Here is a 24,982-nt window from a genome sequence, read left to right on the forward strand (position 1 = left end):
CTGACACAATCTAAAAATACTACTCTGGGCTCCGTTAATGGGCTCTTACACTGTCTTAGTTATGGCAGGCAGACCAGCACACTGAGCAGAGATGAAGCTAAAAGGTCATTAATCAAAATAAGCCAACTCTAAACAAAAGGCAGTTTGGTTTGCCCAGCCAGCTGGGATTACTGAGTATTATGACAACATGTCAGAAAAGACAGCAACTGGTCCTGTGTATCTAACATGTAAATCCCCTCCCTCTACTGTGACCCCTCCTACAGGCAGTAGGTGACTGAGATGGGCGTTCGTCTAGGCTGCTTGAGCGACTCCCCGTGGTGGCCGCCGCCGCTGCTGCTGCTGCTGTTCTGCACTGTCCCCTGCTGTTTAGGACGGCCCTTCGGGATTCCCATGCCCTCTGTGAACGTGGCGGTGGTGTTCAGCGGCTCGGCCTACCAGACGGAGATAAAGGGGCGGCTAAGCCGGGAAAACTTCATGGACCTGCCTCTGGAGGTGAACCCCATCACTGTGCTGGTCAACAACACCAACCCACGGGCACTACTCACCCGCATCTGTGACACCCTTTCCACCAACCGCGTCCATGGCGTGGTGTTTGAGGACAACGTTGGCTCGGAGGCCGTGGCACAGATCTTGGACTTTATTTCCACTCAGACAGCTGTGCCCATTGTGGGCATCAGTGGAGGTTCTGCTGTCGTCCTGCCATACAAGGTGAGTGTGGGGGGAGGGTCAGTAAAGAGCTGGTTGGGGTTTTATCCAAGGCCACTACCTGTAGGCAGTTATTGTAGAATACAATTGGAAACTGCTCAAACTATGGCAATTTAATTCACATTTTAATTGGCAGATATGCCAAGAAATTACATATCAAGCATTCAGGCTGCACATTGGTCTATAAATCCCAAGAGATTAACACTGAGTCAGAGAGAGTTCAGAGAGATGCACTCTGGGTAAACAAGGCTACTTGGAAGTTTGAGGAGCCTGATTAAATCTTCAGGTAATTTCTTATTGATATCATTGACAGTCGGCAACTCATCTAAGATTCTGCAGCTAAACAGAAAGCTGTATAAAGTAATGAACACAAGAAATGACAAGATGAATGCAGATCATCAGCCATTAAATAGTAGCAGTAGAGATGCCACCAGCTACAGTCCACCCCTGGGTTGTAAATCATATGTAATTTTCCTAATGTTATGGGCTAAATGACAGACTCTGGCATTCATACGCTGAGAGGGGCAAGTCAGCGGCGTTTCATCATGTCTCCTGTTTGTAACTGCTATAAATTCTGAGCTTTAGGAGAGGTGTGGAGCAACAGAAGCAGGTTATAATAGCTCCAGACGGATTGATCTGAGAGCATTATGGAAAGCTAGTATTGTTTAATATAAAAAGAAACATAATAAAATAATATAATAATCCATGACAAAGAAGGTTCGTTAAGCCCTTGCCTCGAGCAGTCTCATAAAGCTTAAGGCTCCTCCACAGCTACTACTACTACTTCGTGTTACCAGTGGTACAAAGAAGTATTACTGCTCGTTCACATAGGCCGCCTGAGCAGCGCGTGGTGCTACAGTGCCTGATGGCTGTGTCTGACACACACGGCGTTCACACCGAGAGCATGTCAGCTGCAGCTGCCAGCGCTGTGTTTCCACATACACTTTCCCCTGCATAATATCCATAAAAATTTAAATGTTTATATCATCAAATGTACAATGCCATGTAGTTAAAAAGTAATGTGAAGAGTAGTAATCAGAAAGCTGTCATGTGTAGTTACGTACTATACTTAAAATATATGGATATGAGGACCAGTAGATCCTTTCACTGTCCTCTTTTGCTGGGCGATGTGCGTGGCTCATGGTAAAAATAGGAGAGACCTCGATTCTCTAGTGAAGCGTAGCTGCAGATGTGTGTCTCACGCGGCCAGTGTGACTGCTCTAATCTGTTAACATGGGTGCCAAAATAAGAAGATAGTATAAATGTACTATCATAAAAAGTGCTCTTTGTGCAAAACAGGATTCAATTGTGTTATACTGTATATTATATTACTGGATAATTATCATAGATGCATGGACAGTTTCTTTAATGCTAGTCAAGGTGGAGCTTTATAAACTGTTGTTTGGATAACAATTTATCATATTTTATAAACTAATATATTCTGAATGTCAACTCTTTACTTGCAATTAAGGGGTAACTACACCTGTCAAATAAATATAATGGAGTACAAGTGTAAAGTAGCATTGAATGTAAATCGTTGAGTAAAGTACAAGTATCTCAAATTTGTAGTTAAGTATAGAACTTGAGTATATGAGTAAGTTACTTTCTACCACTGATGTTCTGGCAATTGCTGTCGTGACAACCACAAGACCAAGATTCTGTCCATGTAAACCAGAGCTGCATCATTGGCCATAACAAAGTTAAGATTTTTGTTGGCCCTGTACTATAAATCATCTGGTTGACTATGAGATAAATCTCCAGGGTCATGGCAGAGGAACACATTACCGAAAATGCATGTCATTCTACTTTGATTTTGAGATGCCATTTTCGTCCATTAGTTGTCAGATGACAAGTGCTCCATACTTTCCGAAGTTAGATGGATGGTTTGGTCTGTATTTTAGATATTCAGTTAATCACTTCAGAGCCTGCAGCAGAGTCAATGGTAATTACAATCGTTAAAGCAAAAATGTAATAATTTTAATGCCAATTCCACTCAAGGTACAGATTTATTTTCTTGAGAGCTGTCAAATATTCACAAAGAAGCGCCCACGTACAGTAATTTGAGCGCTTACTGCAGCAGGCATAATGAACATTAGATAGATGGACATGCACAATCTGTCATTTGAAAATGACTTAATGATTAATAAATATCATCATCAAATATCTAATTTGCTTAGGAATGCATTAAAATTTCACCAGGTTAAAGATGCAAAAAATGAATTAGAGAACTTTGTCAAGGTCGAACATGAAACAATCGCTCAAATGTTCATTCTAATTGATACAGTGGAATCACGTTTTAGTTGGTCTCTATACATAATTTGTGAAAGTCCACTGTATTAGCATTATATGCAGCCCTAACTCTAAGGTGAGGTAAACAGCTTGAGACATGCTGGTACAAGCCATTAAACTGCTATTAGAGTTAAGGCTGAAGGTTTTGCAGCAATGATTTATCTATGGGAGCATCATCACCCACCACAAAAGGCTCAGCCACAGACACCCACTATAATCCTTTTAGAATGGCTTTTTTTCTGGTGACATTTTAGCGCCTCATGCAGAAGACGACACAGAGCTCGGCATCACAAAACGACATCACATGTTGAAAAATTCAAGCCCCCAGTTTACAAAATCCAGTTTAAAGCTCTGTAACAAGATTGTTTCAAGTGACGATCTTCAAAGATTTAGGGCAAAGTACATTTGTAATGATGATTTATTAAATGCTACACATCACAACAGTATCTAAATTGCAGTAGTTTATGTATAGAAGGTCACAGGTACTGTGAAAGACACAACCTAATATTTTCAGTGAAAAGCAAGAGACCCATGGATGAAGATGCAGCAGATAAGAAACACAAGGGGTCCCAGAACAGACCCCCTGTGGGACACCACAAGAAACTCCCCTCATAGCAGACGTTCACCTACACCATTGTTTCTAATTTGTAATTCAATTAGAGCAAGCAAGAAAATATGGGAACTGTATCAAAATTATCAAAACCACAAAAATTGTTTAAAGCAGTCTAAATTGGATCAACCATCTCAGTAACAGGCACAAGCATAGAATGATTTCTTTATCTGAATCAATACACAAGTGAAAAATGTTCTGCTCCTCAAAATGCTCAAGTAGTCCATTAAATACCAACCTATAAAGTATGAAAAAATGTTTGGTTAGAAGTTTTTTTTCATGGCAGATAAAAATCACAAGAAAACTCCAAGCACTCTCTTTTTAAAGAATTGAAATGCCTTTAATGTCATGGCATGGTTAGCTTAGATCTAAAAAATAAACTTTGACATCTTTCTGCATCAAGCCTTCGTCACAAACTTATCACAGAGGCTTAAAACCAAGATACCAAAATGCATTGGAGTTTGTTTTTAGGTCTAACTTGGCTATTATACATTTTTAAAAGATTGATGAGTTTTTCCGTTTTGAATCCTGCGGCATTTTCTATTTTGTGAGAAACAAGGAGATGCTAGTAAAACTCCATTAATTTCCTTAACTCATATTGGTTTAGAGACAGCTCCCCTGTCTGTTGCATCTATTTCAGAAAACATGTTGGGTGATCTTGCCATGAGCATGGCTTCTCGAGGGTAATAAAAGAGATGTCACTCAGCAGTTAATGCCTCCTGCTGCTCGTTTGCACTTTAACTATTCTAACTTGAGGACAGTAACAGCAACTCAATCATAATACATTACCAAATAAACACATGTAATAAGAAATAAGGCTAATGACAAAGGCTGGCAGATGTTAAAATGAATGACTGCTTTTAATCAGTAATTATCCAGTGAAGGAAGTTGAGACCATTAATATATACTGTGTAGTGATTGCATTAAAAGTGCCTTACAGAACAATGAGTGCACGCATTATTAATAGAGACGGTCACTGCTGGAAACATTTGACCAACCACTCTAGTCACCCACTGAAGAACAAGGCCTCTGATTGACACGCACACCTTCCTGTCTCACCTGATCATTTTTGAGGCAAATAACAATTTCTTTCTACTACAAGTCTCTTAGATTTTGATTTCTCATTACCATTTTACTATTGTCAGCATACTGCTGTTGTGCTCTGAATCAGAAGTCACAAAAGTTTAAAACTTTTATGAGTTATGTTACTATTGTAAAATAATGCAGTTGGTCTGTTTTGAAAGCTCTTATTTGTTGGTGTGTGTTCAGTTGTTGGAAAGCTCTGAAAACCAAGATTTCAGTAGTTGGCTGCTGAACATGTGTTTGTGTTGTATTTATGAGCTACAGTCAATTGTAGCAGTAGTGTATCTTGAGGTGTACCAAAACCAAATGTATTCAAAAAACCCAGACTGACTACAAACACTGTTCAATGTCGATGTTGTTAATCTAGCACAGATTAAACAATGCTGGCAGTTTAAAAGTGAAAATATAAAGCTACAGAAAACTGATATACATGATTAATACTGAAAATAAATAAATGAACTAAATAAAACGTTTTAAGCTAGCTGCCTCAATTCAGAAAGGTCTGTCAATAGCAGGCTGTGGGGAAGTAGAAAGACTAGTCTGTCAGCATATGTGCTTAACATCAAAGCGACCACTATAGATTACATCACACCAAGAGAGCTGGAGTAGTGGCATTTTACCTCTGGGATGTGTCTGTCCAGAGAGATTATTGTAGAGCATATCAAAGAATCCAGATGGTGGGAAGTCCAGGTTTTAATAAGTGGAAAACAATGCACTTTGAAGCACTGACGTACAGTATCATTATAGTCACTGTTACATAATGACATTAAAACTCAAGATTTGAAGCATCAATAAGAGTTTATTCTATTGGTCATTATATTATTCAAAATGTGAGTGACACTACTGGTATACCACAGTATTTGCATAACACCTATTTATGCTTTAATTTGTAATTTATTAAATTCAAGTGCTGTACATGTAACAACGTAGACATGACAGTTACCAGATACAGAGATGAGTTTGGTCCATCCCTCTTTGAGTCTTCTTCTCAATAATCAGGGATGCCGCCCGTCGACTGATTTATGGGACGCTGTCAACGGTAGTCAACAAGGCAATGGAGCTCATTCATTTTTCATACGTATCGCTGAAAGACGAGAGTTTGATCTTTGTGGAAGTGACAGCATTAAATTAGGTGATAAACTGATTGCTGTCCCCAGGACATTGTAGTTTGTTGATTGGCACCATCAGAGAAGACATGCCATTATCCTCTCCATTTTCTATCCCAATGAGAAAAAGAAATATGATAGCAAAGCAAAAGTTTGGCCTGTGATGGAACGGATGTTAAAAAGACTGGAAGGATTAAGTCAAGTTCACTCCACCAAGAATATAGCTTATTTCTGCATCTAGCTAGAACTCATTCAACCTAACAGCCATGTGTCACTTTCAGATGGAAAAAAAATCAAAGCTACATACTTCACTATTGCCAGCAGATCAGTCAGTTCCCACGGGCCTGCTCAATGTGCACAGTGGTTAATCAATAGCAGTAATCATGGCTGACACAAATGACTAAAAATGTTTTTAAAGCCCAAAGAAAGTTGGACCTGCAGCTGGTTTAAAAGCTAAAATATGTCTGCTTCCTTCCTAGGACACAACACCACAGAGCTACAAGTCCTACAACCTGAACGACAAAATACAGTAGATCATGGCTGTCTAAGACAACAAAGATTATAAGACAGAATGGACCATTAGAGTTACAGCATCTCAGGTGGACAAAGGATTGTAGTTTTATCTGAAAATCCTTTCTAGTGTTGGTTTTATTACAGTAGTTAGTATGGTTGGTAAAACATGTGACGAATCTCTGAACAAATAAAGAAAGAAAGAAATCCAGTGATGTCCTCCAGAAGTAATTACACAGTCAAGGGGGTTGTTGTAGCTTTATAATTCCTGAACAGAAATGGCATGAATCCTACTTTTTCTCTCATTATGCATCTAGTTCAATATCCTGACCTAAAATTCAAAGCATCCTTTGAAGCATTCATTGTGTCTGTGACAGATCACATCCTCCGAGCCACAGCGCTGTAAGTGGACAAAATGTAAGTCAGACACGAGCAGAAACCCTGATTGTCTTTGCAGGAACATGAGCCCGAGGCTTTTCTCAGAACTGGAGCAGTTCCTTTTTTCTCTGTCTGCCTTCGCTATGTCCTGAACTCACTTGTCTGTAAGTCCACCTCCTGCTGCATTTAAAACCACTGGCACAGTTAGAGTGTAACCTGTCTAGACTAAGGTAGTATGGAGCAGTCATACAAAGCAGCCAGAGGGGAGCGAGACAAGGTGGTTAAAAGTGAGTCCGTCTGAGTTTAAACCAATCAAATGTGATGTGGGTGATGTGGACAAGACAGATAGTGTGATGATTCAGAAAAATTATATTTCAGTGTTGAAGGGTCAACCAATGATTTTACACAAAGACAGCCTGTGAAAACAGTTGTATACTGTACTAATTAGTTATCCCAACTGCAGTGTGGATGGAAACATATTTGCTGCCTGGTGGATGATAATGTTGTATCTATTGTCAGAAATGGAATATAATATTCATTTAGGTATGTTTTCATTAGTGTATTAGTTTTTTTTAACTTAGAATGAGCAGTTTTTAACTATACTAGGAGCGGGTTGCCCAAAACAAACAAACTAGGGCAAACATTGGCTCTAGGTTAGGGCCTTTGGAGTTTCATGGACACCATAGTTTCTCCTAGATGCTTGGGGGGTGAGGCGAGGGTGTTGTAATCAGCAACTACACCGTTAGATGTCACTAAATCCTACACATTTGAGAGCTGTGAGTGCCTAAACATGCTATGTTATGAGTGGACAACAAATGACCTACATTCAGTATCAACATTCTGCAACTTGCCAGATACAGTATATCAACAACTGTTTCCTCAAGGTCTGACAACAAACCTAATCTGGGCAACATTAACTTTCCTCCAAAATGTGGTTGTTGGTGCAAATTAGTTGTATATAAAAATATCATGGAGACAGGGTTACCTGTGGACTGAATTGTCAATGATAAGACAAAGATTATGTAAATGTGATGGCTGCTTAAAGAATGGTTTATCTATCAGTAATTCATGTTGCACTTCAGTTGTGCCAGGTGTGATTATATTTTTGTCCTTCATACCATGCTAACACGGTCTTAAAAATAATCATATGGATGATAAAGCTAAACTTCTGATCTGATTTTGTGAAATATTTCAGTTACCTCAGTTTTTGTGGATTACTTTAAAGAACAGAATGTGTGTAGAAATTACTCAGTTACTTAACAATTCATCTGAATATTCTCACGCCAAATGCAAAAAGAACTTCCATGCTCATTTGCATATCGTATACTGTATCGTAATCTTGGTCTTTAAGTGGAAAATGGCCAGGGAGTTGTGTGTCTGTTCCTGGTTGCCGTGCAGGATCTACGTGACGTCAGCAGCACAGGAAGCTGGTGCCAGGGCATTTCCTGCTGCGTGGTGGAGGCAGACATATGTCGCAGCAAAGAGCTGTGGCCAGAAGTCACTCTTCATAGGAAAGAGAGAGAGGGAGAACCATGCACCATACACCACTTTCTGTTCCATATCTTCACTACTAATGTCACTCACTGCACACAAACATTTACCGCAATACATCAGTTCATTGTGGTTTCAGCCCCATTTGAGCCACGTGACTTCAGCCTCTTGTTTCCTTTAGATTTCTGGATGCATTCCAAGTCGATCAATAGGCATCACTCACCTGAGTCATTCAAATAACCTTCAGCTAGAGCAGGTAAAGACTGCTGTTTGTGTATTGGCCCTGTACATTCTAAAACAAGCAGTCAGTGACATATCCTCCGCTCCCATATAAACAGCTGTGGTTCAGAGATAATCGCTGCTGTACTCTCTCATCTAATTCCAACTCAGACCAGTTTCAAAGCATCTAAAAACTAATCTTCTGGCTGCAAAGCATTCATTCAACTGGACACTGAAAGACTACACGCCTGACAAAATGGTAAAGGGTTAAAAAGTTAAAGTGGACTGCGTAGCCTGACACAGCGTTTCTGCATGTGTGTCTGTAAACACATATGAGTTCTTCTGTATATTTTACTCTTGTGAATGTAATCTCAGCCTTGAGGAGCTAAGCTTTCCACTCAATGGCTGTAATCTTCTTTAGGACTGTAGACTATTACAGCGAACTTCTGTGGACACCACTGTGGAAGCACAGCTTACTGACTGAATACAACCATGCCCAGGTTATAATCTAACATACATTAACCACTGTATTGGGCAATACGATCAGATATATTGTGAGATGGTAAGAGATTTGTCAACCAGTAGAGATTTCCCTTTACTGTTTCTCCAATCTCTTTAATATCTCTGGTTGAATTTGATCTTACAGGATTTATGTTTTACTGTGGTGAAGTACCTTGAATTTTCAGTACTCATTACCCAAAAACAAACATTCCTACTTGGTTTCTTTATCTATTTCTTTCTCAACTGAATGTCCCAAATATTTACCATTTTAACGTGTGTATTGTGATGTTAAATTACATAATAGAGAATTAAATCCATTTCATCCACACCTAGACATACAAAGCACCTTTGTGTCCCACCTAAGTGGAGTCTTCCAATCTAACCTGAAATAAAAAAGCACCTTCAATATTTTATAAATATAATAAGCTTTGTAAAAGGTGTAACATCTGGAGAATCTATTGGCAGAGATGGAATATAATATGCATAAACATGTTTTCATTAGTGTATAATCACCTCAGAAAATAAAAGAATTGTTGTGTTTTTGTTACCTTTGAATGAGTCTTTTCTATCTACAGATGCCACAGGTTGCCTTGTTGAATTGCCATGTTTCACAGCCACAGTAGTTTCTGCTACTTCTCCTCTAAACTTAGGGAAAACGATCAGTTGCGCTACAGCACACAAAAAACATATTTAATGAGTGAGGCAAATATTTTATCTCTCATATAGTAACTATAGATTCCCAAATGTGTCTTTTGGATGAGTGGCAAATTGTCTCTCTAGTTCATCTTTGACGTAGCTCTTCTAGACGTAATGTGCATTATTGTTGTTATTGGTCGACCGTGAAGAGCCACTTAGACATTGCAGCTACAGTAACAGATCAGGCTTTAAATATTTACAACACAACACTAGTGGTGCTGTGATCATGCATTTAGTGTGGATGGAAGGCCAAAGCAGATTGACACATTTAACTTTAACCGACTTTGTGTGGATTAAGTGTAACAGAGAGACACGTTACTCCTTAAAAGAAACAGTAATGTGTAACTAAATACCCTCTCTGGTTGTAAGTTTCAAGTCTGTTATAACCTATAACCACACCCAACAGTGACGTCACAGTACACTGCTCCACTGGAGGTTAGCAGTTTCAGCCTAGTACATGGAGACGGTGACTTCAGGATTGGTACAATTCATCATGCTGAGACTATGAAGACACAGAACTGTTGGAAAGAAGAAGGGATGCAGCCAGGAGGAGGCTATGATGGCAGGATTTTTGCCTCGCCTGAGTGGTTGTTTTTTGCTCTTAGATGTGGTCAGATAACACATCGTACGATTTGTTCATTCCAAGCTGAACTCCAGTCTGCGTTTGGCTATTAGACAGGTCATCACTACATAGCGAGAATACGTTACACATTCTGTGAGACCGACTGTGACTGTGTGTTTCATTTCAGTCCCTACAACCATATGCCATAGACAGCTCTGTACATGCTCTGCACACTGACAGGGCGGTCGTGACTTGAGGCTTTGAGCTGCAGCTGAGCCTGCAGTAATGCCCCAGGCTCATTTGGACTGCGCGATCAGCCCGCTCTCTGCTAATTGAGCTGTTGAGATTGGAGTTTGCAGGGGGTTTTGCTCTGACAGACCCTTGGGCTCATTAGAATGTACAAGGCATACAAAAGAACAAGCATGTGCATAAATACACACACACACACACACACACACACACCTGCACGTACACACTGTGATACATTAGCACCTGTTGGGGAACAAACTGATTGTGCACTGTTGCAGATGCTGGAAGAGGCAGCAGCACGTGCAGGAATAAAGCAATAACGCTGGCAGATTTGCTGTGGGACAGTGAGGAGAAGGAGAAATTGAGTAGATTTATACGATCTTCTCAAGCACCTCCGTGACTAACCTGCATAAGATCCCTGCACCCAGTATGGATGCATGCAGCCAGCCGGCCTCCACTGCAGTCTAATCCATCTTAGTCCACAGCAGCTCTTTTACACTGAGCTGAAACCAATTCCTAGTAAAGACGCTGATAGCCAAATGTCATTTCTGTGAATATTAACCAGTAACATAGATGAGCAGGCATTTTAAAGAACAGATATGAGTTTTGGGTTATACTTTAATGAATTAAAAATGAAAAACAATCATTTCCAAAGAATGGATAATATCATTGTAGGTTTAGGTACAAGTCAGATATTGTGGGTCAGGTAACTTCTCTTTCAAGAATTGTAAATTAAAAACTATGCAAGAAAGACCTCTTTATTATATATAGCTACTTCATTGTTTGGGGATACAAGAAGTCAGAGAAGTCTGAGGAAACAAGGGCAGAACAAGTGAAACAAAAGAAAAAGAAAATATTTTTAGGGGCGTGAGCGCGGTACAGTCAGAGGCACAAAGTCAGTGGATTTATCCGTGACGTCTGAAATCGTAAGACGCTCATACATCACAAGACTGCTGAACTTCTTTCAAGGACAGCAGGGAGACAGGCTGAATAAGATCACAGGCCTGTTTGCAGTCTCAGGATACCTGACCCCTCCAATCCTCAGCACCAAGGGCCCAGGGCTCAGGATGGAGTGTTTTTTCCCCAGAGAGGGAGAGGGTCAAGAGGGGGCCACAACCTACCATCAGCCTGAACAGTGGCAAAGAGCTTTTTATATAACAAGATCACACCGGAGTCGAAACATATATTTCCACTTTAGAAAGATTAGAGGCAGAAAGGTTTTTTTAAAAGTCTGAATAAGAAGAATAACAAAAACTATTTAAACAACATCATATAGTAACTTAGTTAGTTAGTTTCCATGACAAATGATTCCTGATTTAATGATGTTTGTTGTGTAGAGCAATGTGGCAGAGTAAAGATGAGGCAGGGTAATTGGAATCTGCTGAAGAATCAATAATCTCTGCTGAAACTAATGACTCTACTTGTAGAGAGGCATCAATCCATCACTGTCACATTAATTATGATACCTTGGTATAATTAATGTGAAGAAATGAGATCGAGGCTAAGACAACTGCTCTGGCCTCAATCTGGATTGTTAGTAGTTGCTTGTATAAAGCCGCCTTTAAAAAGAGTTTATGAGTTGTAACTAATGCCGTTAATTAATGGTTTATAAATGTTTGTATTAATAAAGAGTAAGGGTTTCTCATTGTCTAATAAGCAGTGAGAAAACCTTGTGTGTTAATAAATAGGGTATGTCAAGTCTGCAGTTTATGAATCAATGAATAAGTTGTTAATCATCTGGATGTGTGAAATCCTGTTGGTGTTATCCTCATCCTCCTCATCGGGACCAATATTCATTTATTAACGTTTATAACTGCAGATTTAATGGTTAGATGTCATATAAAAACCCATATATAGTTGCAGGTGACCTACAAACTTTTGCTGATAACTTATTAAAAAGTAAAAACCCATTATCCTTCAGTCATGGGAAGAAAAAAAATAATAATCCTGAATTTCCCATTAACATCTTTACTGACTTGATGCTGAAAAGAGAACCTTGGAATAGGCCGACATGCCCTTTGTGAAAGAAAGCAACATTAATTAGAAAGATATTAATAAAAAATCTTCTGTCACTCATTCCATCGCAACCTCTCAAAACCTAAGCTTTGTTTGAGTTGGGAAAACAACTTTTTCTTTTGTGTTGCACTTTAGGAAAGTATGTCTGTGTAATGTAATGCAAGAGGCACAGTAAAGTGCACAGGCCAGGTCTTTTTTTCATTTATTACAGACAGCACCTTTAAAGGGTAACTCAATACTAAATCACAGGAAAGAAAACTGTTGCTGCTCTTTTTCTTTCTTGAATCTTCCAGTCACCTTTGGCTACAACCCCAGTCAGCGATGTCAGTGCTGGTGTTTAGATTGAAAAACACTCTGATTCAGCGCTAAAGCTTCACCTTAAACTTCACCTAAAGTGTTGTTTGAAAGTACTGAATAACACTTTTATTGACTATCTCAAGGAAAGACACTACATGCTTCTTTCAGACTATTTAGGTGTTTGTTTTACTCAACTTTGTCTATTTGCGTCTGTAAATTTCTACTAGATTCACTAAATATTAGCATTAGATAATTCCTCATTTGCATATTGTAAAACAAAAAACAATGTAAGTAACTGGGGGAGTTTCATTGTGAAGTATTCCCTAGTCTTGCCTCAAGGGAAAAGTATCACACACCACAAGATGCTGTAAAGTATTTTTCCCTCCTTCACACATTTTTTAATAATACAGTTAACAGAAAAGCCATCCTCATTCCTCTCTCAAGGTCATTGCATTTGCAGAAAAGACAGATGAAATTCGGAGCAGGCGCTGGCCACAGTGATAGTGCCATCCCTCTGAATTTGCAAGTATGGATGGCGGCCAGTGTTTGCGCGGCAAAAGTAAGACATGTGAGTTTAAGTGATGAATGGGTCTGCAGCTTCTGGAAGAACAAAATAAAGCAGAACCACTTAACTCCTGTCAAAGCTGTACTACAAACCCTACTGGTTGGGCCACTCACTTCTCTGTGTGTGATTCATCTGAGTGTGTGTACCCTGGTAGGTATAAAGAGGGTCCTCCAGAGATGGTACTGCACATTATACAAATTGAATTAAGATGTGTTAATATTCCTTGTTAGTCAGGAGCAAACTGCGTGCACTGAGTTAACTAACAATAAAAGTCTTCGTACGTTTTCTATCTCCTCACGATGATGCTGTTTTCCTCTTCCTCCAGGGTGAGGGCTCTAACTTCCTCCAGCTGGGCTCCTCCATCGAGCAGCAGATCAACGGCATGTTCAAGGTGATGGAGGAGTACAACTGGGACAGCTTTGTGGTCATAACCAGCCTCTACCCAGGCTACGAAACCTACGTGGATTACGTTAAGTCCTTCACAGACACCAGCTACTTCATATGGGATCTGCAAGACGTTTTGACCTTTGACATGTCCGCCGACGGCCTAAATGACATCCGAGCACGAAGGCTGCTGCAGCAGATCGACGCTCAGGTGCTATTGGTCTACTGCTCTCACGATGAGGCTCAGTACCTGTTCACCATGGCAGCCGAGGCCGGACTGGTGGGGCCAGGCTACATCTGGATTATCCCCAGCCTTGCGGTGGGGAACCCAGACATCCCCCCACCTGACAGCTTCCCTGTGGGGCTCATCAGCATCATCACAGACCGGTGGAGGATGAGCCTGAGGAAGAGGGTGCGGGACGGGGTGGCCATCGTGGTGAAGGGCGTGCAGAGCTTTCGGAAACAGAGAGGCTTCGTCCCTGAGAGCCACAGTGACTGTCACAACCCCATCAAGCCCTCCACAACCAATGACACTCTGTTCAGGTAGGTCCAGCTTGAAGGAATCTGACCTTTATATATAACAATCTTTTATATGGCGTTGTTTCTGACATCCCCAGTATATTTTAGGGTTAGGGTTAAGCTTCCTTGTTTTCTGTTCTGTTCCTGTTTAAACTGACTGATGATGCTGCTTGTTGCTTATTTACTTTTCTTCTATGTTTATGTGGTGTCTTGATAAATTCAGGAATATCTTCATGTTTCAGTTGCAGTTTAGCTACTGTCAATTAAAGTCAACACTTCCTGCACTTCCTCACATTAAAGGTCTTCACATTAAAGGGCACTCTACCTTTTGTAGTAGCAATCAATTACGCAGCAAAGTAGAAGTGCCTGAACATATAGCCAATGTATAGTAATAGTAAAGTGTAATAGTAATAGTAAATTTAAATATTTTTGCAATAAAAACAGAAACCTGCAGCAGCAGATTGGTGAATCTGACCCACCGGAAATGACCGTTATTTAAATACTGCAGTTTTTTCAAGGATTTACTAAACATTGTTTCTGTGAAATTCTTCAAAGAATTAACATTTTGTAAATGCTTGTCTTTATAAACCATTTTCCATATTTGGTGACAGTACACACAGAGCAAAAAGCATGATGCATGCAAGCATGTTTAAATAGATATTGGTATAAGAAATAGAGCTAGTGGCCAGTGATTGTTCCCTAGTCAAGCACTGCACTCAAATGGCCACCAGTGAGTTACAGAGTGGGGGCTCTTCCCGTGGAAACAACTTTGCAATGGCTTGTTGTTAATGGTGAGCATGCGATATGAACCCCTGTAGCTTTAGCTTCTGTTGTGTTTAAATGTCAGCTCATGTCAAAGTCTGACTCTTTGGTTTCCTAACTCCCCAACCTCCTTCCTAAGAGGTTTTATGGCGACATTGTGGCGACTAATGCCTTACTGCCTTTGCTTCACTTGTCACAAAAATGTAATCACAGATTGTTTTAAGTGTCTGAACAAACAACCAATGCTGTTGTGTTTTCTGCAGAGGACAGTCACTTTTATCATCTCAGTTTAGACCTTTAGCTTTATGATTTGCATAACCTTTTTTGGGACACACAGAAGAATGTTTTCTGAGGGTCAAGGATCACACTGGCAACAACTATTCTCTCTACATGCATCATAACAGTAATGGCTCAGACTTCCTGGCGAAAGAGGTCAACAGTCTTTTATTTATTCATGACTTCCCATCTGTTTGGTGTTATGAAGCACATTTTATGGCGACTGTCACTTTTCCAAACTGTGTCCTCTGCCCTGCTGCAATCTATCACCTCCACTCCTCAGCACTGAGTGCTCCCCTACATCTCTTGGAAATTGCGAGGTAATTTATCGGATAGGGGGGGTTGGTGACGACAGATAAGGGCGTGGCTTCTCCTCATTCAGACCATGCCAAAATGAGCAAGCTGTGCCCCGGAACATGGAGCAAATCCTATTTTGTTAGAAAAATGTTTTAATCAGCAAAGGGAAGCGCCAGAAAAAAAAATGCTCCAGCATCAGCTTTTGGCTCATATAAGCCAAGGTCATTCAGGGAGAGGGGGTGTGTAAATGTGTGTATGTGTTGTTGTAGATGGTCACCAAGGGGCTGCTAACAGGACATAAGCATCATCACACACTTCTCTTGCATTATGAAACATCACTCTCTCTCTCTGATGTCAGAAGTAATTTCTCTTTCGGAGTCCTCAGAGCCGTAGGGGAGACAACTTTTCCTTTTGTAAACCCAAACCGTCCATGAAAAAGTGGAAGTGGTGAACATTATCTGGGGCTTTGATACTGTACAAACCCCTCGTTTTAGACTTTCCAAACCCAGCAGGCATGACTTGAGTAACAGCAGCTCTCATCAGTGAACGTGAAGGTCGGTAAGATAGAACAAAGCACTTTCTATTAACTTTATAGTCAGATATCTCTTCTCTTTCCAGCCAGATCAAACATTAACACCCCCCTCAGTTCTCAGATTTGTCCCCACTTGATTGGAGATTTTTTCAAACGAGCTTTTGATAATGAGACAGCTCACCTGTTAATGGGATTATCTCAGATTACCAGATTAAACAGGCTTTTCACACAGACCAGACTGAAAGCTATTCTCCTCCCAGCAGGCTTTCATCACCTCTGCTGGAGTGACGGGTGAGGTGAGAGAGCAGCACCACAGGTCTAATATAACAGGATGGGAGTGATGAAACAGTGGAATCAAAGGAGGCGGTTCAACATGGTTTTCAACACAGTACAGACGCTGTCAGCACACCTTGTGTCTCCATTGTGTCACAAAAAAACTAAGGAAAGCAGCTGGGTTTTTATGTTGGATGACAAGGCATTTGTGACATTATCCACTGGGTTTAAAATGGTATGCTGTTCCCACAACTGAAGGGGAAACATTAGAAAACATCATGATACATGTATATATGCAACATGTATGAAAAACAATAGATTCAAATAAAATACAAATAGAAACTAGGGGTGTAAAGATTTACCGACACAAGTCGGAAAACAGTTTTAATGTACATTGGTACGCGGACCCTTTGATCGATCTAAATGTGCCTTGAAACGGTCGATGGTCCAATTCAAAAGTAATGAATCGGTTGACTGAAGCTTTGCTGCTAACAGCTTCTCCACTCTCAAGAAAGGTAAAAGGTTAACATGAAGATCTAGCCGCAATCCAGCTACAACTTAGCTACAACTTGGCGAGGTCTAAGGTAATCAGGTCTATGTCTTGGAAAAAAGACATTTGTCATACATTTTCCCTGGTTTTCTATAAATAAATGTATCTGAAGGTAAGCAATGTCACTTATATAGAATTGGCTTATTTTAATTCTGAATGGAAAATGTCTACATTAAACAAATGTTAAGAACTGTATCAGATGATCAATTCACATCATATCGTGCCAAATTGTTCCATTAACATGCATTGTCCCTGAATTGTATCGTAGCCCATGTATCTAGATACATATCGGATCAGATCTTAGATGGGAGAGATGCACATCCCTAATACAAATGTAAAGCATGTTGAACAGGTATAATGTGTACCAAGTTCACTGTGTTGGTTTTGCGTGTTACCTTGTTAACATTTGTAACACTAAACACAAGGTAAAAACTTTGACCTGATGATGGCGCATAATTAAAAGTAAGGAGATCAGTACAGAAGTTACTGTACTACAGTTCATCCTCTGGGGACTATGAATGTGTTTACCAAATTCCACAGCAAAATATCCAACAGTTGTTGAGAACTAAAAGGACAACCTTGTGAGGGCGCTACGGGAAAAGTCAAGGAATCACCAAAGTCAGTAGGATTCTGGACCATGAATGTGTGTACAAAATTTCATAGCAGTCTAATCTGAAGTATCATCTAATAGCTAATACTTCATTCTGGACAGACATTGTCATTCCTAGATCCATGACGCTAGCATGGCTAACATCATAGTACATTAAACCTTTAAAGACCCTTCTTATATTTGTGACTTAGTTTCTCAATAATGAGTAAAGTATGACTTCTCATTATTTTATTGTGCCTTAAAGTTTGAATAATTTTGGCTCAAAAAGGTAGTTTCTCATAATTATGACCTGATTAGTAAAAATCATTAATTGTGTTTCCTACCAAACTTAAACCGTGTATATCACCTCACACTTTTAATTGGCAAAGATCAATGAACAAAAAGTTCAGGTAGCGTTACCATGACTTACTTTCAGCCTGAACACATGAGCGTACATCTGCTGTTACTGCACACCCTTATTCCATTATCCTCCTTTATTAATTCAGTACAAGCGTTAGTTTCTGATCATTGCATTGCACCTACTGTTAAATCTACTTCTCTGGAACACAGTATTTTGTTCTCTGTTGTGTACATTGTGCTGTTTTAACTCTGTTTAACCGTATAGATTTTTTGCATTAGCTGTATGTATGTTTACTTGATGTATCGACTCGCCTCCTGTTGCTGCCTCTTGGCCAGGTCGTCTCTGTAAATGAGAATTGGTTCTCAATCAAATAAAGGTAAAATAAATGAAGAAATAAACTAATTAACTTTCGATACAAAAGTAACTTGGCAGCAAGCCAATATGAAACCATCGGCTTTTGAGTGTTGCCTGTAACACCACTTCCATTGAGAAGTTCCATCTTCTCAATTTCATACCCTGAGAATGTTTGGGGTTTGCACTGTTGGCTGTAAAAAACAAGCAATTTGAAGATGTCACCTGAGGCTTTAGAAAATTGTGATTGATGTTTTCAAATGTTTTTGTACAGAACTTATAAAGTATGTCCAGTGTACAGTATATAGAGAGGTTTTATTACAGACAAACTGCACTTTGTATGGATGTTTAAGCCACTGATCATCTTTTGTTTTGGGTTTTGTTTCTCTGCAGGCACATGTTGAATGTAACCTGGGAACACAACGACTTCTCCTTCAACAGTAATGGTTACCTGGTGAATCCAGCCATGATAATTATCACTTTGGACAGAGAGAGACAGTGGGACAAGGTGAGGATTTTCTTTCCAGAATTAGTTTTTTGTTCTGTGATAATTACTGAATACCAAAACTCTAATTTAAATTAACCAGAAGAGCTGTTTTACAGTTACACAGCGTCTTTCACTGACGTCTTCCTCTGCATGTTAAAAGCAGATTGATTTCATACATCACTGGTCTCTTTGTAAAGACCAGTTTGAGGAGTCAGAGCTCCACTCATACCAATGAACCACTTAATGAAGGATCATCTCCTAATCACACACACATTATTACACATTGCACACACATACACCTCTCTCACCTACTCCTACGTTTCTCCTGAAGATATTGAAAGAAAACCCACGCACACACTTTTGTCAGGTAACTTTGCTGCAGCGAGCCGCCTCATTGACTTGGTTGGAGATTGAAACATTAATTTAGCCACAGGGGGTGAATGCGATGTGGACACTAGACTGGAGGGAGTTCACTTCTTCCACTGGTTGAATAGAAGGTGCTTAGTTAAACATCACGCTCCGAGTAAACAGCCACAGGCGTTTCAAAGCTAATTATGTTATATTGATGTTTTTCGGGAGCTACTTCCTATTTATTTCCAATATGTTATCAAGGCTCTTAGCTAATAGAAGCTGTGATGGAAAACAAACAAACAATTTGGGTGTGAAAACAGAGAGCAGCCTGGTCCAATGATATAGACATTTAGAACAAAAATAACTTGGCATTTTGGAATATTTATGTGCTTTCTATGATATATATGTGGAATCTATAGTTATCTTGATAACAGGATAAAACAGGACGAGAGACTGTGATGTGATTTACATATACTGTTTCATTGAAATAAACAGAACAACAAGGTATTAAGAATGAACACAGCGTCACTACAATTATAGTTTCCATTAAAATCTAGTTTAAATTCATTTACAGTAAGGGAATTTCCACAATATCTGCAATATTAGGTGTGGATCGGTGTGTTTCCTGTGTACACCAGACTGTAATGGATCACACACACACTCCTCCTGTAACCTTTCACAACATTCACTCTCCTCAGTAAACCCAGTTATCATTCCTAGACTGTACTGTTGGCTGCTTTTTGCTCACTCTGCATTATTGCAGCTACTTGTGCTCTCCACTGAAGAACACTGTGATCATTCAATCACTCACAGTTCACCAAAATACTGTCCACTGTCTGGATTCAGACGAGCAGGTAAAACATCAGACAACATTAGTGCAATAATATTCCCTGAGCAAACATTTAGATGCCTGACAGCGTGCATTACCTAACTTAATTAGCAGAGACTGAAGCTGTTACTGAGAAAGCAAGATGCGACAGGTCGAGCAGCTAAAATCCACTTCTGGAGAGGAAATATTTTAGGGCGGTGGAGGATAATGTTTTAAAATAAGAAGCTAAATATTATTCAAACCAAATGACTTTTCTTTTTTCACTGACAAAAAATGTAATACATCTATCATTACCATATCATAGTTTCTGCCTTAAAGGTTACTTCATGTTTGATCTTGTTTTTGTCATTTCCTTGACAAAGATGTGAACACATTTTGTTTTTAAATTCAACTGTATACTTTGATTAATTGGGAACTATTACATTAATCATCAACTATTTTGATAATCAATTCATTGATTTAAGTCAAAATTCTCTAAATTTCACCTTGGGCTTTGGGAAAGAGTGATCAACATTTTTCACTATGTTCTGGACCAAACAACTAATTGATTACTCAAGAAAATGATTGACAGATTCATTGCTAATGAAAAAGATTCTAAATTGCAGCCCTAGTGTTTAGAGCTGCTACTAAAGATTATTTTGATCAATTATCTATTTATCCATTATCTATTAATTGCAGAAATAATATTGTTTGGTCCATAAAAATGTTTTGTTGTCCGAACCAACAATTCAATATACCAATACAAAAAACCCCAAAATGATTAGGTTGAGGTAAAAGTGCTGTGTGGCTCTTCCTTTATTGTAACAGTTCTTGCTGCCAACAGTTCTGCACTGCACCACTGGGTGATGCACAGCATAAAACAGCAGTGACTGCGCGGTAGCTGCAATGGAGACGATCTTAAACCAATCAGTCAACAAACAAATGAATGCAGGAACAGGTTGCAGAGTGCAGGCAACAAAGACTGGAGACAGGATGATCACCTTCAGAATAAAACCTTTCTTTCTCTTTTCTTTTTTACTTTTCTTCTCTTTTGTATTCCTGATGAGCTGTTTTTTTATCTCTGCACAGACAGAAGCGGCTGCGTCTTTCACTTTACTCTGGGCCTGCTGTGTTGGATGTTCACAATGAAGGGCATTGTTCTCTCCTGCAACACTCCCAGTAGATTAGGGAGATTCTTAACCATCCTAATATCCTCGTCCTCTGCGCCATCAAAGACAAACAGGAGAGTTGGCTCTGGAAACATCCTAGAAGTGTTACACTGTCTCCTCCAATTTTATGAAATGAGCACAAACTCAAAAAGACTGGAATTAAATTGAATTCAGTGACACATTCCTATGAAAAGGTTTACTTATTTAGACTTAGTTCGGCATTAGGTTTTGGGCACATCTAATCAGAAACACTTTCACATAAAAGATAAATATTACTGACAGAGAGACTTCTTGGCATGAGTTAGGACATCAACCCAGAGTTGAAGGTAAAGGTGTCCTCTCATTCACCCACTGACTGCCGCACTCATTTCCACCATGCCTACATTTACATAAAGCTTTTGTGGGAGGAAAATTCATGTGAGGCAATACCTTTTCTGTGTTTAACTTTCTTTTGCCTCTGGCGTCTTTTCTCTGAGAGCTGAAAATCAATTCCACCTTTTGATTGCCTTTTTGCTAGGCTTCTTATTGTACATGTTGTAGGGCAGCCTGTCTGCCGTGCTCATACATCCCCTATGTATAAGCCTGACACTGTATACACTGATACCTAGCATTACACTCCACACCGTCTGTATTTATTAAACCTGAATCTCTTTTCAATGCTCTTATCAAATGGAGCTGCTGTAATTTGCTGTTTCCCAAGAGTCATTGTTCAGCTGGTTCTCCAACTTCCTCCAGGATCTAATAGTCAAGGAAACTTGGGAAGATGGAGGGAGAGCATGACAAAAGAGAGTGGCGACAGTAAGAAAAAGCCCAGGAGGAGGACAGGAAGGGTTTCTGTCATCACTGTTATCAGGCAGGGTGTTATACGAGACTGAAAAGCAGCCATCCTCTGGCTGTATATCTGTGACGTGCACAAATCCTGAAATTACAGTCTCGTCGGCTTTCCCCTATGAATTTTTTGCAATATACAAACTATGCTACTAGAGTGACAGTCTCCCAGTCGTGATGCCACTTTATAATGTGCTGTGTAAAGCAAAACAAGTGGTTTTTTTGTGTTTTCCAAGATGAATGAACAAAGAAGATCTTCGCTGTCTGAGAAGCCACAGGGACATGATGTTTTTCATCTCAGTACATTTTCCTGAAATTTGAAATTCTGATTGACTTGAGTAAAAGCCCATGAGTGGAGCGATAGGTAAACAGCAAGAATGATCAATATGACTGGCAGGAAAGAGGAATAACTCTAAAGTCCAGAGAGAATTGTGATATTTGCACTTTTTTTCCGCCCACTGTCAGTTTTTTTCATTTCATTGTGACAAGCTGTACTGACTGGTGTGATCAGACAGGATTGTCCCCCTTCCTGCATAAACAGGAGAGATTATGTGGGAGAAAAAACACTTTGTCCAGACTGACACTTTTTTTTTAGCCCTACAGGAAGTTAATGACATTTACACCAGCACAGTCGAGTGAGTGAAATAAACATTGTTGACTATCGTTTATATGTTCGTAGTAAAGTGTGTACGTAGGAAGTGTAACTGATTTAGATTGATTTTGAATTGATTCCGAAAATTAGATAAAGAGGAGGAAACTGCTCCTCTCATCTCTTATTCCTCCCCTGTAACTATGACACATCCATTCCCACATGTGCAGATTAAAGACGAATGCTTCCTGTCAAGACTAAACAGGGTTACTGATTTATGATAAAGGAAAATATATATAGTCTGCAGATGATTCTTTATTGTATCCCCAGTAACAGGAAAGAATCTAAAGTAGGCCTAGATTTTAAAGTTTAGATTACAAAGTCACGTTTGTATGCAATACAGTTTGGCTGAAGTTTTGGTATAAATTATAAATTAAGTTAATGAATAGAGAAATAAAATATGGACATTATGTGGACACTCCTGTATGCTTTTGTTCTGGAGCTATTTTCATGGTTTGGTCTAAGACTGTAGTTCCAAAAAGGAGAAATCTTAACCAATATTTTAATAATGTCTCAACATAACAATGTCCCCTTGCTCAAAACAAGGTCTATAGAGAAATAGTATTCCCTGTTTGGTGTGGTAGGCCTTGATTCTGACCTGAACCCCGTCCAACACCTTTGTGACAGACTGTGAGTCAGACCTTATCACCCAACATCAGTGTTTGACCTCACTTATGCTGCAAAAATCTGAGTGGAGGCTGTCCCAGCAGCAGATTAATGCCCATTGTTTGAGTATGTTCAACATTCATATATGATGGCCGTATAATTGTCAGTAAGTGTTTCATTTCCTTGAGACTCCTAACATGACTTTCATTAATCTTATGCGGCCTTAAATTATGTGCATTAAAACTGTAATGTTTCTTTTACTTCTGCACCCTGTAAGGTAGTAAATCATTGTAACTGTAAAGCAGACACTTTAAAAAGCTAGGGCCTTACCTTGGACAAAAACAGCCCTACACCCACACTAAAACACTGAACAGCTGTTTAAAATTTTAGGAGTAAGGAATATTTAACTCTGGGAAGTTATCACAGTGTAATTTTATCTTCTGTCATGGCGCCAATTAAACAGTACAGTGTTCATGTTCTAAAGTAATCTTTTAGCAACGTGCAGTTGCATGTATTTCACTGGTCGATGATGCACCTTGGCAGAGTAAAAGCATATAAGTAGCAAAACGTTTTTGCTGGAAGACTGCATTTTTTGCCAGAGTCCTCTGTGACGTGGCCCCCACTGAACTGACACCCCTCATTGAAATGAATGAGGAAGCAGCATTTGTTGACACAGTACTTTTGTCTGTCTGAAGTCGACCTAAAATGTCCTCATGTCCTCACTTTGGCAAAGGGAAGCTGAAAAGGGACAATTTCTAACTAAAATATAAGCACAAGAACCAATCACATGCTTTTTAGCATTTTAGTTCACAAAAAAAGCTCTGAAGTTAGTTTGAAAATGAACGCTGGTCTGCTTGAGACTGGAAACTTTAACGAATGTGTGTACAAACAATAATACACACACCAACTTCTCATTTACTTTTGGTTTTTTGTTTTATTGCCACAGTAAAATGAATAATAAGTAATACTTTTTTAACTACATGGTTGATGATTTAATTATTTCTTCTTAATTACTGCCATGTAATTAGAATCCTGAAATACTTTTTTGTGGATAATTAATCTTAGAAATATTATTTCAGCTTTTTTAAAGCATGTGATAAAAACTTTTAAGTAAATGCACTAAAGTGATATTTTAATCATACATCAGAATTGGGGAATTAGCTCGGTGTAATCATCCTGCGTAAAAAAGTTAGTTATGATTCTTAATATGGTTTAGTATCGGAGAGGCTCCAGATTCGACCCTTGGAGAGATCTTGTTTCCTGATAAAAATGTTAAACTGTAGCTGCTTCTCATTACTATGTGCTTACAAATGTAAAAATCTTTTTGCAATTCATTTGCTGAATTATGGCAACCAAAGCAACATTTAATAGTCCCCCGTCTGATTCAGCATAAAGTTAACGATCAGTGGGATGTGTTTTGGGTAATTGGGGTCCAATTGGTCCTCTGTGACCTTCATTTCTTCATTTCGCAGCCTCGTTTAAACAGTGCGCGTCAGAGGGGCAAATTTGTGGAACGTGGTACTAAACAGGTCACGGCTTCTTCAAATAAGTGAGCTTGAAATGTTTAATTTCCGATCTTGATTATGTATTCAGCTTGCTTGAACGCTCATTTCCCCACAACATCCAATTAAAATTAGCTAACTGGTAATATGGCAGAGGGTAGAATTGCTTTCGTTGCGTTAGACGTATAATTGCACACTCTCTACGTTCCCAGTCACCGGAAAATTAATTTCCTCTAAACTCTATACGAACTAAAGCTCTCCTCGCTGCAGCAGGTCCAGATGCACAAATCATAAAGACAACATATACAGTTGGACAATTGGGGACAACTGTATTAAGATCGGAGGACAGTGTAATGTGGCCGTATCCTCACTAGTTTTATCAGAGATATATGAGGATTATTTCTCCACAAC

The 24,982-nt window shown here is 39.4% G+C and overlaps 1 protein-coding gene across 1 annotated transcript in view; it reads left to right on the forward strand.

Moving 5' to 3' along the window:
* Positions 1 to 279: 279 nt before the first annotated feature.
* Positions 280 to 24,982, forward strand: part of LOC118323281 (glutamate receptor ionotropic, NMDA 2C-like) — a 43,819-nt gene continuing 19,116 nt past the window's right edge. The window contains exons 1-3 of the mRNA XM_035655224.1: positions 280 to 708; positions 13,603 to 14,204; positions 18,565 to 18,679. Of these exons, the coding sequence (XP_035511117.1) occupies positions 280 to 708; positions 13,603 to 14,204; positions 18,565 to 18,679 (1,146 nt within the window). The remainder of the gene's footprint in view (positions 709 to 13,602; positions 14,205 to 18,564; positions 18,680 to 24,982) is intronic.

This window comes from Morone saxatilis, unplaced genomic scaffold (genome assembly GCF_004916995.1).
Source record: "Morone saxatilis isolate NCDOM2014 unplaced genomic scaffold, NCSU_SB_2.0 Contig14, whole genome shotgun sequence".
In the NCBI taxonomy this organism is placed as follows: Eukaryota; Metazoa; Chordata; class Actinopteri; family Moronidae; genus Morone; species Morone saxatilis.